The 19,017-nt window shown below is 34.4% G+C and overlaps 1 protein-coding gene across 1 annotated transcript in view; it reads right to left on the reverse strand.

Annotated features, from left to right (window-relative positions):
* LOC123312735 (ribosomal protein S6 kinase alpha-5-like) overlaps positions 1-19,017 on the reverse strand; it is a 114,370-nt gene that overhangs the window by 37,029 nt on the left and 58,324 nt on the right. Inside the window, exon 4 of the mRNA XM_044897199.1 lies at positions 4,663-4,778. Coding sequence (XP_044753134.1) covers positions 4,663-4,778 — 116 coding nt within the window. The remainder of the gene's footprint in view (positions 1-4,662; positions 4,779-19,017) is intronic.

A 19,017-nucleotide genomic window follows, 5' to 3' on the forward strand; every position in this document is an offset into this window, starting at 1 on the left:
TGATGGAACAATGGGAAAATAATAAGAGTGATTTTTTTCCCAAAGTACCCATCTTAGGAAAAATCTAATTGCATAATCTATACGACCTCGAACTAGTGAAAAAAATAACTCGGGTTGAAAGCGATGACGAATATGCAATTAGATTTTTCCTACGAACCTTAGAAGGGGGGGGGCGCCATCATGAATTTTTGCCCCGGTCAGAAAAAATCGTAGATCCGGGCCTGCAGGTCATGCACGTGATATCTATTTACACTGCGTTATTGACTGAAATCGTGGGCCGTATTATTTAGAGCAGTTGAAAAGAATAAACCTTCTCCAAGATAGCAGAAATGATGCTACCGGATCAGGAGGTTAAACCGGATAATAGCTTCCTCGTAAAGTTAAAACGACATCTGCCTGACATATACACTGACGATCAAGATTTGATGTATAAAGAATAAAGAGTTTGTAATGATCGAACTGTGTCTTTGAGATCAATACACTGGATGAATAGGGGAAGTCAGGTTTTCACCAATGCGCTTAAAAAGGCTTAAACGTGTGCGTTTATGAGCAACGACCTGTATAAGCACATGTCCAAGGTTAAGTCACAGCAGGTGCCGCATTGCCAAATCGCGGTGGCAAAAATAACCAGCTTGTTTATCTCCTGTCCGATGCGCTTCTCTGATACGGCAATAGCGGGACAAAGTTATCTCAGGACTGTGAAAAGATGCAACTCAATGTCAAACGAGATCGGAACAATGACCTATTTCGCCGAGTGTTTTGCAGTCTAATCCTGGACAACAGTACTTTGTTTATTCATTGCCAAGCTGATGTACGATTCCATACGTATTTATACCGATTGCGACAAACATAATGCGAAAAAAGGTCAGGTTGCATTAACGTTCAAATCTCAAATTCAGCCTTAAGGAAATATACTCCATTCACTTTTTTAAAAGCACTCGGTTGACCATCGCTACTGTTTGGTACGAAAATGTGAGGTTATGGCGCTTATCAAAACATTTTTTAGTTTTAAATCAGCGCTATGTTATCCGTTCTACGTAAAACTCTCCGCCATTAGGTACGTATTTCTCACAATGTGGATTTACTTCAGAAAATAAATGAATTCGAAAACCTGTGATGAACATAATTAATGTTTATACAGGGTGAGTCTTATACTCGTGCAAATATTTTAAAGTAGATTCTTGGGGTCAAAAGAAACACTTTTTTCCGATTCGGCCATGATAAAGAGATATAGCCAAGTTTCCATAATGAGATATGCCATCCCTTGAATAACAAAATTCCGTTCAGGATAACAAGCTAAATCTATGACATCACACATCTGTGGATCTTTTTAAAACAGTTGCATTCAGTCAAAGTACCCAACTTTTCGAATTTCACAGACACTTTTTGATTTTTGAACCTCAAATTACTCGATAACGGCGCATTATACGAGAAAATATTAGAAATACTTTTATTTTAGAAAAAGTTCAAATATTCATTAGATAGTCTCCAACTTAGTTTCAAGAGTTGGGTTCTTTAAATTTTTGGTATTTTATGGTACGTTATGGTCATAATGAGAAAACTGTTTATGGTTTTTCAACAGCCTATATCTTTTAAATCGAGCCGAAAAAAGTGTTTCTTTTGACCGTAAGAATCTACTGCTGAAATATTTGTATGAGTCAAAGACTCATCCTGTATAAACTGATTGAAGGGATTCCTAATCTAGTTATTTGCATGGAAAGGACAAAGACCAGTTTTTAAATATATAGTATTTCTGCCATGGAAGAAAATTGAATTATTTAATATGCAGTTGCTTGAGGAGAGTTTATGTTCGTTATCCTTGGTTGAAGACGTATATCAGTTGTTGAATTAGAAAAAAATCAACCCGAAGATTAAATGCATCTGATGCGGTGTTAGGGAATGGGTATCTCTCAAAAGAAATAATGGATAATTACAAGAATATTGAATTGTTCAACAAAAATCTTCTTTCATTAAGTTAGCAAGTTAAAATAGAGTTAAAGGGAGTCCTAAGGGCCTTTAAACAAAAATTTCACATAAACTGAAAAATGACAGGACCACTAACTCATATTTTTTAATGGCTGTTTATTTTAAATATTTTGATTTAATGATAATAATACACCACACAGTTTTCTAGTCAGTATTTACATGTTCACTCAAGGGTATTGATTCCCTCAGAGTGGTTTTGACGCTATAAAAACCTCCTAATATGGGGTAACAGGGATATAATGAAATTTGTTTCTTCTGCAACCATAATATTAAACTCTCCATGTGTAATGTAATGATTCCATTACCATATCTGATACAGTTAGCAGAGCATCAATGCCGTTTGACAATAATAACCGTTATGAATATGAATAACGAACTTTGATGTGTTTTGACTTAATTCTATTTGTATATATATATATATATATAGATATTTACTATGAAAGGCAGTACGAAACCAGTTAATTGAAAAAGGATAGGATAGCGAAGAGTACACTATGTATCTATGTAATTTATTTTATTCTGTTTTTTTTTCAAACAACAAAAGGTTTTTCTCCAGACCTTCTAGTCCTTTTTCTATTAAATTAATTATAAAAATTAAGAACATCATCGGGGGGTCACATGTGATTTGTTATATTATAATGAAACCATTCGAATCCTTTCAATTTAAACACGAATTTAATAATGGCCATTGAAAATCAAGTAATGATAGTTAACAGATCGTAAATGCCACAATCGAATCTTCAAGAAAGAATTTTCTTTACACAAAAAATATGAGCTGAATTTAAAGGCTGCAGATCCTGAGTTTCGAATTTAATTCTGACCTTGACATGTCCCTGAACCCTAAACCTGACTCCTTGATCCTCGAATTGGCATTCAAGTAACTCCTAATCAAAATGCCCTAATTATTTGGCGAGTTATGTGTAAATACTCAATCTAACTTATTCCATCGGTATAACGATGTGAAAGAATTCGAGAAATTCAGAATATGAAATTATAATATTTATAGAACAATTGCTGCACAATAATAATACACATCGCATTATTCCAAGAACGGACTCGCTATTTCTATTGAAAAACAGTTTATGCTGACAAAATCACTGATTAACTAATTCCGACAACTCGAAAACCTTCAAGTCATCACGAAGGATTTTAAAGTTGAGTGAGGTTATTCGCTAAACGTGAGTTGGGTCGATACTTTGCTGTTTGAATTATGATAATTAATACCCGATGGAGATGTTTATTTTAAAATTTTCCGCGTATTCCCGACAGTGTTGTTGGCGTTAGGATCGATTCCTGAAATTCGTGACCGAAGCAAGGAATATCAAAATAGTAATATTATCATGTGAAGAACGACAATTGGACACTTCTTGTCGTCGACTCCATGGATGTGCGTGGGAAAATTTTGTGATTTTGTGATGGAATTTCTTCCCATTTGGAAAATAGTTGAATTAACTAGTAGCCTCATCTAAAATAATGTCAAAAAGTCACAAAAACAAAATTTTTTTCCGAAACACTTCCGACCCGTCAAATTTAGATTGCGGGAGGATTTCATTTTAAAATATTCCCCTCTCTAGGGCACTAAGTTATCCATTTCGAAACTCTTTTAATCTCCCGCCAAACAAAAATTTTTGATAGAAATATTCGAACAATAATTTTAACTGAATAACGAAAACCGAATTGATTGTGCCCTGTTTGAGCTCAACATCAGAACAATTCATTTAATATTTTCTATTGCCCTTCCTTACAGAATAAGTATGGGAAGGCCTATAGAGTTGAACCCCTTTTCACTCTGAAGATACTTAAGTTGTATCTGTAAATGATAGCAACTCGATTTTTTGTGTGAAGGTATCATGCCCAAATAGGTAACGATAAATAATCGTAGAGTGATGGTGAGAATAACATTTTGAGTACAACAATTCTTTTTTTAGCAATCGAAAACTGGCTCATGTCTCCCTAACCCATGGGGCAGTTGAACAGGGGGCGAGAGAGACTTGACCATAAGTTTGTTTATCAAGAAAAACATCGAAAGAAAACAATTTCCAATGACTAACGATTGTCTATGTCAATATTGCCAATGTCTTCTTTATCAGATGTATCAGCGTATGAAATACATATTTTCTATTTCAGAGTCAATCTCCCTTATTTCCGAGATGTTTTTTACTTTTTTGAACTTTGGTATAATTCATTATATTTATTTCTATGATATTACTTAATATCTTTTTTGAAGCTAACTATTATCTAAGCTCAGAGCGGAAAACTTGGACCACTGATTTTCCCACACTCCCTATTAGTCTATTCAACAGATGTTTTCTGGAAACTTTTACAACTATTATTAAAAAAGCTCAACATTTGCAAAACAATATTAATCAATGAAGGAAATCAAACTAAATAACACCAAGCATCTATTCAACTTTTCAGACAGTCTAACAAACAAAAATTATTCAATTTCTTACTTCCTAACAACAAATTCACGTTCAACCCTCTCAATCCCGAATTATTCTGATGGCGGCCAACATGAAGCCGCCACTAGTTGTGCCTTGTTACGAGTATGTCGTAAGTTGTTTACGATACCGGTAGCGCGAAATTTGAATTGAAATATTTGAGGTGGTTCAAGTCTCCTAAATGAGCAAGTCTCCCAGACTCCCTCTACCTATAGGAAATAACAAAAGTACTTACACTATGTAGGCGTTCTAGAGCTAAAGTCAATTCTGCCATATAAATACGAACTTCATCTTCTGTGAAACGTTCCTTCATGTATAAATGTGTGAACAATTCTCCTCCGGCAATATAATCTGAAAAAAAAAACAAAATCTGTTAAATTATATGCTCCTGAAATTATTGTTTCAATCAGAAATATTTCCATCAATGTTCAATCTAAGGGGTTTTCAGAAAAACCTTCCAAATGTCCTTAACAATATATATGAGTTAAGAGGAGTTTATAGCACGAGACTTTCTCGCCATCCGTATAAGCCATAAGGGGTGTAGGACTACCAAAATGTGGGGTGTTACCAGAACACTCGAACGATCAGTAGAAGTTACGAACATTACAATTGTGTCCACTTTCGTCAAAAAGATGGCAGCACTTTTCGAACGTCTTCTCTCAATATCAGAAGGTTTCGAATTGTAACGAATAGGCAGACTTTTCGAAAAAAAATTTTATGTCGAAATTCATTGAAAAAATCGTTTCACGTCGGAAAGTGAATGCCTAACATGAATGATCATTTGTTCTTTACTGAAAAAATTTTTTTGAAAATCTTCTCAACACGAAAATTAGACATCAAGTTTTTCAGTCAAGAGAAAACAATCAACTACGCAACACCCTTAGCGCTATTCCATGTTATTTAATAAGTGTTCGGTAAACTTCTGCATTCAATACGTATACGTACATGTTCATTTGAACCCATTAAAGTTTTTTTCAGTTAGGCCAACAAAAAGTTATTTCCTGAAATAATTACGAATTACGGTCCATATGACGTTTTAATTATTTTGTTCGATATAATAAACCTCAATTATTGGGCATTACCATCAATCGGTTATAATAAAGAATACCAGTTTTAATGATTAGTGTTATACCGTTACCAAATCGGATTATAAACGTGTTATCGAAAAACTCTGCAGAGATTTCACTTTTGCATACAAATAGTACTCGATGTGATTCATACTAAATTTGAGTATTTGTAAACATAAAAATTAGCCTGTATCTTTTGAATCGAGTCGATTCGTGAAAAATGGTAAAGGAAAGAAGTGTTTCTTTCGACCTCAAGAATATACTGTTAAAATATTTGTACTTGTCGAAGACTCACCCTGTATAACATACGACTCTATGTTGTCACTTTAACCGCCTGATAAAATTGAGACACCTTTATCACTTTTGGTGTTCCCCATTCCAGTCAATCAATGCAAGATTGATGAACGACCAATACAGGAAATTCTATACTAATTATATCAATGATCTGGGGAATATCCCAAATTCATTAACCAAAATTGTGAACACATCTCGAGTGGTATTAATACGTCTACGCCCACGCATTTCGTACAGCGGTATCGGAATAGTTGATTGAGTGGACGAGATTATGACTGTAGTCTAAATTTAACCGTTCGATTTAACAATAATTCACCTTGATTCAGATCTTAACGTGTAGTTAACGAAAAATTAATGTTTGTACTTGAATTTCCAAAAGGCCGAAAATTGCAACTAACAATTGTTGTGCAACTATCAGAAAAACACCTTGATATTGAAATATCTGTGTCATTCCCATCCATTTTGAAATTCGATTCTGAAACTTTGAAGCTTTCTCCGCAGATGTATATTTTTGAAATTAGACATAATTAAGAAAATGAGACTTCCATTTCCATATTAATTAGAAAACTAATTAGCAGATATTGTAGAAGAAACTACGTTTTTGGAAATCCAACTTTACGAAAAAAGGTGACTCCAGCATAGCAGAAACGAAACAAAACTTAAACATATGGCTGGACAATGAATGGTTCAGTACCAAGTTCATCGCATTAGATGCATCAGGTCACTTTTGAGAGAATCATAATTGTTGTATCGTGCAATTTAGGGTGAAAAAATAATGTAGAAAATCGAGGCAGTTTCTTGAAAGTGCTTATGTTGGTTATGCTGAAAAAGTGCTATGATGTTTCCCCATTTCATCCCATTTTTACGACGATTGTTGGAATGTTCGAACAAGTAGATTGTTATGCCCATTGTGAACCGATTCGTGAATAATTTAGACTAATTTTATTGGTGAGATTTTGAAGTAATATTCTTTTTTTTCACACTTGTGTCCTAAGTCTCTTTTGTCAGTTGTTATCGAAATAAGCCATTTCATAAAATCGTTTAAGTTACTAAAAAATAATGACAACAATTCGGCAATCTTAAGTTTCCATTATCATTAACACATAAATATCGAACGAGCCAATATCCTCAACGAAACCAAAACCACATGTTCGAATCGGGAGATTTATTACCACTGCTTTGCGATAATTCAGCAAACAAACGGTCTAGGGTCGTATTAGGATCTATTTCAGTAATCATTTTAATTTTTTTTTCAACTTTTTTTTCATTTTGAAAGTTTTGTATAGGTGATTTTTGGTGAAATGCTTCATTTTGACCATTTCTACCTTTTGTTGAAAAAAACGCCTCACCTTCAAATACCTATACATTTCCAAATGTTTGTCATTCGGAACTGAAATTGTGTTAAATTCAAATTTATAGGTGTGAACTATGAACTTAATGAGTAGAATGTAGAATTTCGAAAGGTTATTCATGTTCAGGCTGATTCGAATATCGTAAAGTGGAACGATAATCATATTTGCGATATAATGAAGTAATAAGTGAAATATAAAAATTTTACAAAATTTTTAGTGTAAATTTTATATTTCTACATGTTCTAAAACGTAAACCAAGTTGAACAACCGAGAATTCAATGGAAATGAACCTTAATTCATCAACAACAATTTTCAATCAATCTGAAATGAGGAAAATAACTTTTTACTTTCAAAAATATATCCAGTTATTCCTAACATATCCATTATCATCAAGACTAAAAAACTGATGTAACAAGGATTTTATCGAAATCAATCTGTTTATAACTATTTCGAATGAACAATCAACAATTCTGTGATAAAAAATAAATAATCGGATTCGAGAATAAGGATATCTACGTTATTTCCCAAGTCGACGTTGCTAGTCACATCTGAAATAATGATGTAACAAATACTCATTAACATTCATATAAAATTCAAATTTTTCATTCAGTTAAAGTCATAATAAGAATGAAAAGGACTCAAGGTCTCATTACAAAGAGATCAGAGAAAAAAAATCAAAACGAATCGAATTCTCTGGAAAATTAATTTAAATATTTACCGGAATGAGGTAATATTACAATCTATATTGTTGTTCAATTAGTTCAAGTGAAAGTGAAGCGGGTTTGCGTTCTCTTCCATGTCACTTTCTCCGCACTAACCAGAGCCAACTGTCTTTCACCAAGAGATATCACTGTAATGTATATATTTTTGGAAAAGACTTCAGCTGAGTTTCTGCAGCACACAATTCCTGGTGGTATCCAGAAAATACAATGATTTAAAAGTAAGAGTTATGAGAACGAGTGCAACGGATTTCTTGAATTTAATTCAATAATTCCGTCAAACTGCAAATGGATATTTGATATGCAACAAAAATAACTTTTTTGATACATTAAACTTTGTGACATTACTTATGTTTCTCTCAATGTTACGGTGTATTCCATTGGAAATTAACAATTACAAATCCATTCTCATCGAACCTAATATTACATGGATTACAAGGACGTATTGATATCTATATATGTAGTTAGCCTAGACCAATACCATGCATAAAAAAAATATTGCGTTACCATAACAACGAACAATAACTCATTAGAAGTGTCAATATGAAGTTTGAGGTCAAAAAAGTAAACCAGAGTTACGCAATAAATTAAAAGAAAGAAGATGTCCATCGAAATTGTGAAAATCGAAAAATTGGAGTATCGAGCCATCATCAAGTACCTGTATTTAAAAGGGTTAAGAGGTAAGCAGATTCACGAAGAATATGCGTAATATCCTTGGTGATCAATGTCCTTCGTATGCGACCGTGAAAAATTGGACTGCAAGCTTCAAAAGCGGCAAATTTTCCATTGAAGATGATGACCGATCGGGAAGGCAAGTTTCTGTGTCAGTTCCCGAAAATATCGCTGCAGTTCATGACATGATTTTATCAGATCGTCGAGCTAAGAATATATAGTACACGTCAATTTGTACCTACATGAGAAAAATTGCTGCAAAATGGATCCCCAAATGTTTGAATGTTGACCAAAAGCGTACAAGGGTAGAAGCATCGCGTTCGATCTGTGCTCGATTTGAAAACGATGTAGACTTCTTAAACCGAATTGATACTATGGATCAGGCTTGGGTACTTTTCTACGATCCAGAAACAAAGCAACAATCGATGAAATGGTGATACTCTGGTTCTCCAAGACCTAAGAAGTTTTGTGTCCAAAAATCTGCTTGAAAAGTTCTTGCTTCAGTTTTTTAGGATTGCCATGGAGTAATCATGATTGATTTTTTGGATTAGGGTAGAACAATAACCGAAGATTATTATTCGACATTACTGAACACTCTACATGAAAAAAATTGAAGGGAAAAAACGCGGAAAGCTACCCAAAGGTGTTTTGTTTTTGCAGGACAACGCCCCTGCACACAAATCTCATGTTGCCATGCAAAAATTCGCGATTTAGGGTTTTTGAATTACTAGAACACCCCTCTTATTCACCAGATTTGGCTCCATCCGACTATCATCTCTTTCCTCAACTGAAAAAAAGTTTAAAAGGTCGTAATTTTTCTTTCAAAGAGGAGGTATTAAAAGCTGTTTGGCAGATGTCTGGTTTGCAGAGCAAGAAGAAACATTTTTGGAAAGGTCTAGAGACGTTGCAGGTTCGCTATAATGAATGTATCCAATTAAGAGGAGAATATGTTGAGTAATAAAATATTTTGACATTGAAATTTTGTTTGGTTCTATAGTAGGCTAAGAATTTTTCAATATATCCTCGTATGTTGCTTACCAGAATACTAATTATTGATAACAAATATCCTTGTTTACGGGTTTTCCCATTTGACAGATATTAATCGGTACGTCGTAATATGAAGAAATAGCCATTAAGTTGCCTGTCCTCGTTCAGAAAACTGAATCAATTTCAGGCGAAACGTTCAAAAGAATAAAAATATAACAACCTGTCAGATATGTTGTAGGCGGTTTACAAACTGTTTCTTGAAAGCGTTCACTTCTACAGATACATTCGGTCATCTTGAAAATTTGTCTGAACGGTCCTTTGCAGACGTGGATAGCTAAAACAACGCCCTATCAGTGGTCAATTAGACAAAGATCAGAAAAGTCTGCTGGAAAATGGCGGCTAACTTCGCACCGGTAAAATTTTCACGAACCACTACGATAAAATTGAATTGACGTATAAACCTTAGGCGAACTGTTATACGACATTTAAAATAACTTTCAAAACTTTTAAAGTTGTCCCCTACACGATAATGGTACATACAACCATTAATTCCTAATTATTTTTCGGTCGGATATAAGACTACTTTGTGATTCTGATGACATTTATAAAACTATACGATTTTATACATGTGCCCCTCTAGTAGACAAACTAAAATGAAGTATCACTTATCGAATCTTTCTTATTCGAGATTTAGCAATTGGGTTTGTAACACCAGGTAGAAATTCCATGTAATAAACGTCGTTTGAGAATTTAATCATTGTTTAATTACAGCTTCAAACATAAGGGTTAAAGCGATATGGATGTTAAGTGAAATTTTTCTTTAATTAATGCGTTTAATGTAGTCGGGTTCTTTTCAAAAGCCCAGCTGTATAGGTGTTGAAAGCACGACAATTCAAGGACATTGACAGATTTTCCCATTTTATAGCCATAACACCTACAAACGCTTATCCGTAAAGATGAAGCTTAGGATTCCATAGAAACCGCATTATAGGCAGTGTTTTCCCGAGATGTTTTTCCACGTTCGAAACGCCCACTGGCGTTAAAGGAACCGTTGAACCAGTCGTACAATTCCGACTCCTTTGTCTCCGATCTTTCCAAAACAAAATAGGTAGAGCCAATAACTTTTACGCATCTTGACCTTCGGTGTGTTGAACCGCAGTTGAATCAACTCAGGTTCGAAAAATTCAGTGATAATCGAGATTTTAACTTGAGGATCATGAGAATTTCGCAATCACACAGATCTAAAAAGGAAATAATTTTTCTCTCCTCCAATCGAAAACTGAGGGAGAAAACTAATACAATTGGGAAGACAAGGAATGTTTTTTTTTTTAAACATTACTTCAAACTATTCCCTTCCATGGTTCACGATTATAATTAGGTATTATTATTATTTTGTAATCAGTACAGTGAAAAACAGACTTGGATATCAAACCAAGAAATTTGCGCAAAAGTACCTACAAAAGTGTAAAAATGGAAATTACAGCCATAGAACGTAGAAATTTGGTTGAAAATAACAGGACAGGCTTGAGGATTTTACTATACCAAAACATTTTCCAGTTGAAGAGGTTTATATTTAAACATAACAATCAGAGCGAACGGTGCTTCTCGTTAATGACCATGTACTACTCTTGACATCCGCATAATTCCCGCTGTACAAACGTCTTCAATCAAAAATAATAATTATGATCGACAGAAGCGTCACTTTGACGTAAACGGAACACCGATAGAATCCTAATAAACAATTCGCGAAAACGTGCCGTTTACGGTCCAATTTCAAGTCCAAACTGTACTGGATCTTGTGAACTGCATCGAACGACCTTGAACGGGAGATGACGAGGAAATGATATTGGTCTCTGGATAGTGCAACGTGACGGCAGTGGACAGAGGTCGGGATCAACAACACTGTTTGAGGACCATTTCGGTCATACCGAAAAATAAACAATTTCGAAGAAAAATCGAGTTACAGCTTACGTCGATTCGCAGACTTGAAAATTTGGGAACAATATGAAAATTGTTTTATTAATTGATTGTTGCCTTGATACTAGTTACAATAGACTCATCGGGGTCTTTATGGATGATTGTAACATAGTAGTGGCCTTTGAATTTTTCTCAATTTAAATCGGTTATTCGAAATCCAAATTTTTTTAATGGGTAGATACCGGATGTCTTACTTCTGAGCTTTACCATTTGTTAACGGCCTCTCCTCTAGCCTTATTGATAGATTTGGCATCATTTATCTTCAAGAAAGATAAAGCATGCAAATTATCATGACTGTTTCCTACCAGTATATCTATCATATACACAATACAGAAAAAATATATATTTCTGTTTGTAATTTTTCTCCCGATTATAAACAACCAGGCCTTAGTATCACTACCAGTTAAATAATCTCTAATTAGTTCAGGATTATAATCACGAGTAAGAAATGCTTAATGATGGTTAATTATGATTATAACTTCAACCAAATGAAAGGGGTTAGCAACAGGAACTTGCTGTCTTCGCATTTCTCTCTAATAAAACCAGTAAAATGCATTTTGACAGTGACTCATGACGATGCAGTTAATCTTTGATACCGAAATGTAAGCGACTAGGGTAAATCCCTCGGTAAATCCCCTGCGTGAGTGTAATGTAACCATGCGGTAAGGTGAGTGATTTACGACAGCCGGTGTGTGCAACTGCAGCGTGCAGCTGAAAGTGGGAGAGAACGCCTTTTTTCGATCCTTCCTGGAATGCAGACCCCAGACACCCCTCTTCGAAAAAAGAACTTATGGGGTTCGAGCCAAACAACTCCGGTAAAGGGAGAATGACTATGGGGACTCACATTTACCTAATAAACTATACTATATGAATACAGGGTGTTTTCAAAGGTCAGGCTTTTTTTGAAAGAAGGTAGAACTCAGCAAAATATGTCGTTTAACCAAGTCTATATAAAATATCCAAGATGGCTGAGATACAACCCATAGAAATTCGACAAAATTCCATTGAATTTCAAGTACGGGACTGGGGAAGGTGACTCGGGCATCGCAAAAACGAAACAAAACATAACCATATGGCTGGACAATGAATGGTTCAGTACAAAGTTCATCAGATTAGATGCATCAGGTCACTTTTGAGAGAATCATAAATGTTGTATCGTGCAATTTATTGTGAAAAAGAAATGTAGAAAATCGAGGCAATTCTTGAAAGTGCTTAGGTTAGTTGTGTTGCAAAAGATGTTTCCCCATTTCATCCCATTTTCACGACGATTGTTGGAATGCTGGAACCAGAAGATTGTGATGCACATTGTGAAAAAATTCGTGAATAATTTAGAGGAATTTTATTGGTGAGATTATTATATTTCTTGCACTAGTGTCCTAAGTCTCTTCTGTCAGTTGGTATCGGAATGAGCCATTTCATAAAATCGTGTAATTTACTAAAAAATAATTACAACAATTCGGCAATCCCAAGTTTCCATTTTCATTACAACGTAAATACCGTACGAGCCAATATCTTTAACGAAACCACATGGTCGAATCGATAATTTTTTTCCATTGCTTTGCTATAATTCAGCTAACAAACGGTTTAGGGCCGTATTAGGATTTATTTCAGTAATCATTTTCAATTTTGTTTTCAACTTTGACATTTTGAAAGTTTTGTATAGATGATTTTTGGTGAAACGCTTCATTTTGACCAGTTCTACCTTTCGTTAAAAAAAAACCTCTCCTTCAAATATACCCAGGATATTATGGTATACAAGGTGAGTCTTTGACTCGTACAAATATTTTAACAGTAAATTCTTGAGGTCAAAATAAACACTTTTACCTATACCTTTTTTTCTGATTCGGCCCTGATAAAAAGATATAGCCATTTTAATTTTTCATAATGAGTTGTGCCACACCTGGGAAAACAAAATAACCTTCAGGATAATTAGCTATAATAAATCTGTGACTCTACACATCTGTGGATTTTTTGAAAAGACTTCCATTAGGTCAAAGTGGCCAATTTTTCAAATTTCACAGATACTTTTTAATTTTAGAACATCAAATTACTCGAAAACGGCGCATTATACGAGAAAATATGAAGAATACTCTTATTTTACGAAACAAATATTCATTACATAGCGTCCAATTTAATTTCGGATGTTGGATTCTTTGAAATATTGGTATTTTCGTAGTGCGTAATGGTCAAAATGAGAAAACTAGAAGACGTGGTTGGTATTGTTAGAAAAAGATTCATCAAATGAATGAAAAACTGTATTCCGAAATTCATTTCATTGGATAGAACCGTTTGTGAGGTAGAACTAGAACATTTTTTTAAGGTTTTACAACAGCCTGTATCTTTTAAACCGAGCCGATTCGGAAAAAATGGTTAAAAAAAAATGTTTCTTGAAGGTACAAACGTGCCTAAAAAGGTTCAAATTTCAGATCTGTAACGAAGACAAAATAGTTGTGAGAACTTTTCGAAATCGTCAAAAATCTATTTTTTATATATAAATCTAAAACGAAGAATCTAGGAGGCTACGGTTTCCACCATTCTATGTAGCTCTGAAACAGAGCTCGGAAATGTGTCATCCGTTTTCTTCTAGCTCTTATAGTTCTCGAGATCCCCTCAGTAGACAACGAATTTTGTCCACCCTGTACATTGCTTCAAGTGGATAGAGATTAAAAAAAAATCATTTCGGAGTTTAACAATTATTTTGAGGTCTTTACTTGTAACATTCCATTATCTGCTATGCCAATGTTTTATTGAGTTTTTCCTATTTCCGATGCTAAGAATTCAATGCGCTATCCATGTCCATTTCTCACATAAATAAAATCGATAAACGTAATTAACAATCAGTTTCATGGTTTGGTGGTGCATTGATGCACCAAGTGGAAAAAGTGTGCACATTGCAAGTCAATTAATCTCTTTAATTCTTGCGTTCACTGAAATGAATTTGATTTGTGGAGGTTGGAATTCGAATTTTGGATTGTTCTGTGTGACCTTTAAGACATCGAACAGATAAAAAACGTTCTTCGCCAAGTAGCAGATCTCGAAAACATTCCCATTCATTGCACATTGAAAATTTCGACACCAACTGGATATAAGTGGTATAATAACACTCACGCTGTTTTAATATTTATGTATGACCTGTACGGAGGACTCGCTCTCCATCGTACTCCACGAAATTAAATCCGTATGTCAGCCACGTTCGCACGAGGAGATGGCACGCTCGACCTACTTCACCGACTGGCGGCCATTTTGTCATCCCAATTTATGTGAATGGAAACTTGATTCGTAATATGAAGAAAGTGAAGGAAAAAAAATTCAAAGAGAACATGGACTGATGCACTTGGAAACTTCCGGAAAGGAAAACATTTAAAAAAAATGCTGCACACGTTTTCTTTGCCAAGAAGATGTTGGAATGTCTGAGAATCTCGACGTAAAAATGCAGTTGATGTTGAATGTAGCAGATGTATTGAAAAAAGGCAAGGAACGGAAGCAGAATGATATTTCCTAGGATATGCAATAAATACGAGAAGTAGCTGAAAATAGAAAACAGTTATAAAAGTGTATTTTGTTGAAAAAATTTTGGCCAGAACGATGTTGAAAATTACTTGACAATAGGGAATACTCCTTCTGACAAAATACAAAAATGATGTATTTTTTATGAAATACCTTTGAAACGTCACAATTTGAAATAACCATTTCAACCGTTTCCCAAAATAAACTTATTTTAAGAACTTAAAAATGAAAACTTAAAATGGGTATTTAAAATTCAAAGCGTTTTGTGTCAATTGCAAGAGCTGGCAACGTCGACTGAAATATGCGTTGATAATAAAGGACAACAAATACATTATCATGATAAGATAGACAAAGATGACTGTCTATGAAGTCTGCGACGAACGAGAAATGGCTGTTGCCAAATCGTAAACTTGAAACAAAGCGATTTAAATTTTAAAACCCCATATTTGAAGATAGATTTTGAATAGTTTCCGTGGTGAATTTGAAAAAATCATGAATGAAACTCATAATTATTCAGTTCAAACTTCCATATGCATTGATAACCCAAATTGGGGAGAATTCCCAATTCATCTCATTATGTAGTAACTTAAACAATTATATGAAATGGCTCATTTCGATACCAACTGAAAGAGAAATACCCAGGACCAAGTGTCAAAAAAAAAAGATAATAGTTCAAAATCTCACCAATAAAATTCGTCTGAATTATTCACAAATTTTTTCACAATGGTCATCACAATCTTCTTCTTTTGGGAAGCCTTCAATGATCGACGTAAAAGTTGGATGAAATAGGGTAACAATAATAGCACTTTGTCAACATAAGCACTTTCAATAAACTGTCTCAATTTTCTACACTTTTTTCTGCCTATTGAACGATAGAACTATTTTTTCAAGTGACCTGATACAACTAAGATAGACCTGATACAACCGATAGACTCGGAAATACTAAACCATTCATTGTCCAGCCACATGTTTATGTTTTGTTTCGTTTTTGCGATGCTGGAGTCGCCTTCCACAGTACCTACCGCACTTGAAATTTAACGAAATTTTGTCGAACTTCTAGGGTTTTTAGCTCAGCCATCTTGAATATTTTATATAGACAATTTTTGGTGAAATCACTTTTTTTGATGGCTTCTACCTTGTGTTGAAAAACAAGTTTCATCTTTGAAACACCCTTTATAGTAAATATTTGAAGGTATACTCCATTCACTTTTTTTCAACACTTGGTTGGCCATGCAAAAGTTTTTGTAACAACGGAGTAAGGTTGGCACTCATGAAATGTCGTTAATGTCATAACGTCGTTGCCACAACTAATATCAATTAATATTACAAAAATGCCGAAAGTGATTGAAAAAAAGAGATGACAGGGTTTCACGAAGTGCTATTTAGAATTCAGGTCCGCTCATTCAAATAGTAGTTTACCCTGATATTCTAATATCTACAATATATCAGACGGTGGCTAACATATTCAATGTAAGTGAATTTATATAATGTTTCATCTGAATCTAAACGACTCATATTTTAACTTAATGTTTCCACAATCAGAAAGATTGTGAATGAAGAGGATGACAAAGAATTTCCTTCTATTGGGAGACCAAAAAAAGTGGTGGCATTTGAGAATTTTATTTTAAGCCCGTTTGTAACAGCCGAGAATTCTCTGGAGAATTATCTTCCAAATTTTGGTAAGAAAACGGCAGAGATTATTTTGAATGCAACTGAACAGTGAATTCTACCGAAAGGGCGTATGTATCGGTAAAGAATTCACGGCGCATGAATTCCAGAGTTAATTTTCTAGAGAATTCTCGGCTGTTGCAAAAGGGCTTTAGGATGAACGAATACGAAAAGCTACTACAGGATTTTCGATTAATGTCATCGAAGAATGAGTTACAGAAAATTAATTCTTCTATTTTTCATTTGACTTGTCCTATACATTGTAGATAAATGTCTTAAGGGATCAATGAATGTATAATAATTATTATTATATCAAAGTTTTAAAAATAAACAGTCATGAATACGAGCCAGTTGTCCTGTTAATTGTTAATTCATGTGAAATTTTTTTAAAGGTGAAGTTCCCCTGGCCTTGAAACTTCCTTGAATTATTTTGACTTCCATTGATGCACAATGATTTTTGTCGGAGAATTTAACTTTCTTTTGACTAAACGTTAATTCCTTCGTGAGATACCCATTTCCCATCAGATGCATTTCATCTTCGGGTTGTTTTTTTAATCTACAACTGATATAAAGTCTTCAACCTTTAGCCAAAGAAGATAACCAACATTAACTCTGCTCAAGCTACTGCTATGTGTCAATAATTCAATTTGCTTCCATAGCTAAAATAAATATGTATATTTAAAAACTGATCTCTTGTACTTTCCATGCAAATGACTAGATTTGGTATGCTTTCAATCAGTTTGTATAAACGTAAATTATGTTCGTCACATTTTTCGACTTCATATTTTCCAAAGTGATTCGACATTTTGATAAAATACGTAATAACAGAAACTTTTACGTAGAACGGGCAAAACAGGGCTGATTTAAAACCAAAAATTTTTTTGGCAAGCGTCATAACCCCACATTTTCGTACTATACAGAGCGGAATGTGTCAAATTTCCATGGCCAACCTAGAGCTGAAATAAAAGTGAATGGAGTATAGGTGATTATATTATTACATGCAAACTGGTTCCTTGTTTTCGAGTAGAAAATGAAAATAGTCAAATGAACACAGTCTGACAAGGACTCTTTCTTAAAAAACAGTATATTATACAAGGAGGAACTTTTCCGCAGTTTCACAATATCGTCAGAGAACCGTTCAATTCATCCGCTCGCCGTGAAGACCGATTCGGAAAGTAACAGTTATCTGTTCCACTTAAACGAGCTTGGGAAAATACCTTCAGTCCGTGACTAAGCAGCAGTGTCGCTAACAAACGAATTAATTAATATGAATGAACCATTGCCCACTTGAATGGGACGATCGAATCATTGTGTAATCTCTCAAATTCCGAAGACCTGTATAATATGAGAAAGTGAAAAAATTTCACATTGCTTATGTTTATTTTCGGGTACGCTCTGCAAACGAATTAGGTTAATTGATGCATTGAAACTGAGAACCTTTATTGGATCAAATAAAGTTGGGAGGTGTGATGTATGACCTTACGAAAATGGAGTGGTAGACGATGAAACAGAGCATTCGAAATGTGTACTATTTCATGAAAATATGGGTAAGCTGAAAAACGGTTCCAGGAATGAACGTGAATTTCCTGATTTACATAATCGCCCGTGTGAAAGCGCTATTGGTCGAACCGTTCGAAAATTCTTGAAGACTGGTTCGGTGAAATGTGAAAAAAAGAGAATTATAGTCGTTTCGCATATTAATTCGTTTCGTGCTATTGAAGAACATGAAATCTACATTAATCGACGTTTACAACGTGTAGGATAGGATTTGACCCGGAAGACATTTTTGGGTTCAATAATATACAGGGGTGTATTTGAAGGTGAGGCTTTTTTTTCAACAGAAGGTAGAACTGGTCAAAATGAAGCGTTTCGCGAAAAATCACCTATACAAAACTTTCAAAATGACAAAGTTGAAAAAAAAAATTGAAAATTATTACTGATATAGATCCTAATACGACCCTAGACCGTTTGTTAGCTGAATTATCGCAAAGCAGTGGGAAAAAACTTATCTCCTGATTCGACCATGTGGTTTTGTTTAGGATATTGGCACGTTCGATATTTACGAGGTAATGATAAAATGGAAACTTAGGATTGCCGAATTGTTGTCAATATTTTTTAGTAACTTACACGATTTTATGAAATGGCTCATTTCGATACCAACTGACAGAAGAGACTTAAGACACAAGTGTAAAAAATAGAATAATACTTCAAAGTCCCACCAATAAGATTCGTTTAAATTATTCACGAATTTCTTCACAATGAGAATCACAATCTTCTTGTTTGAACATACCAACAATCGTCGTTAAAATGGGATGAAATGGGGAAACATCGTAGCACTTTTTCAACA

Source organism: Coccinella septempunctata, chromosome 1 (genome assembly GCF_907165205.1).
Source record: "Coccinella septempunctata chromosome 1, icCocSept1.1, whole genome shotgun sequence".
Taxonomy (NCBI): Eukaryota; Metazoa; Arthropoda; class Insecta; order Coleoptera; family Coccinellidae; genus Coccinella; species Coccinella septempunctata.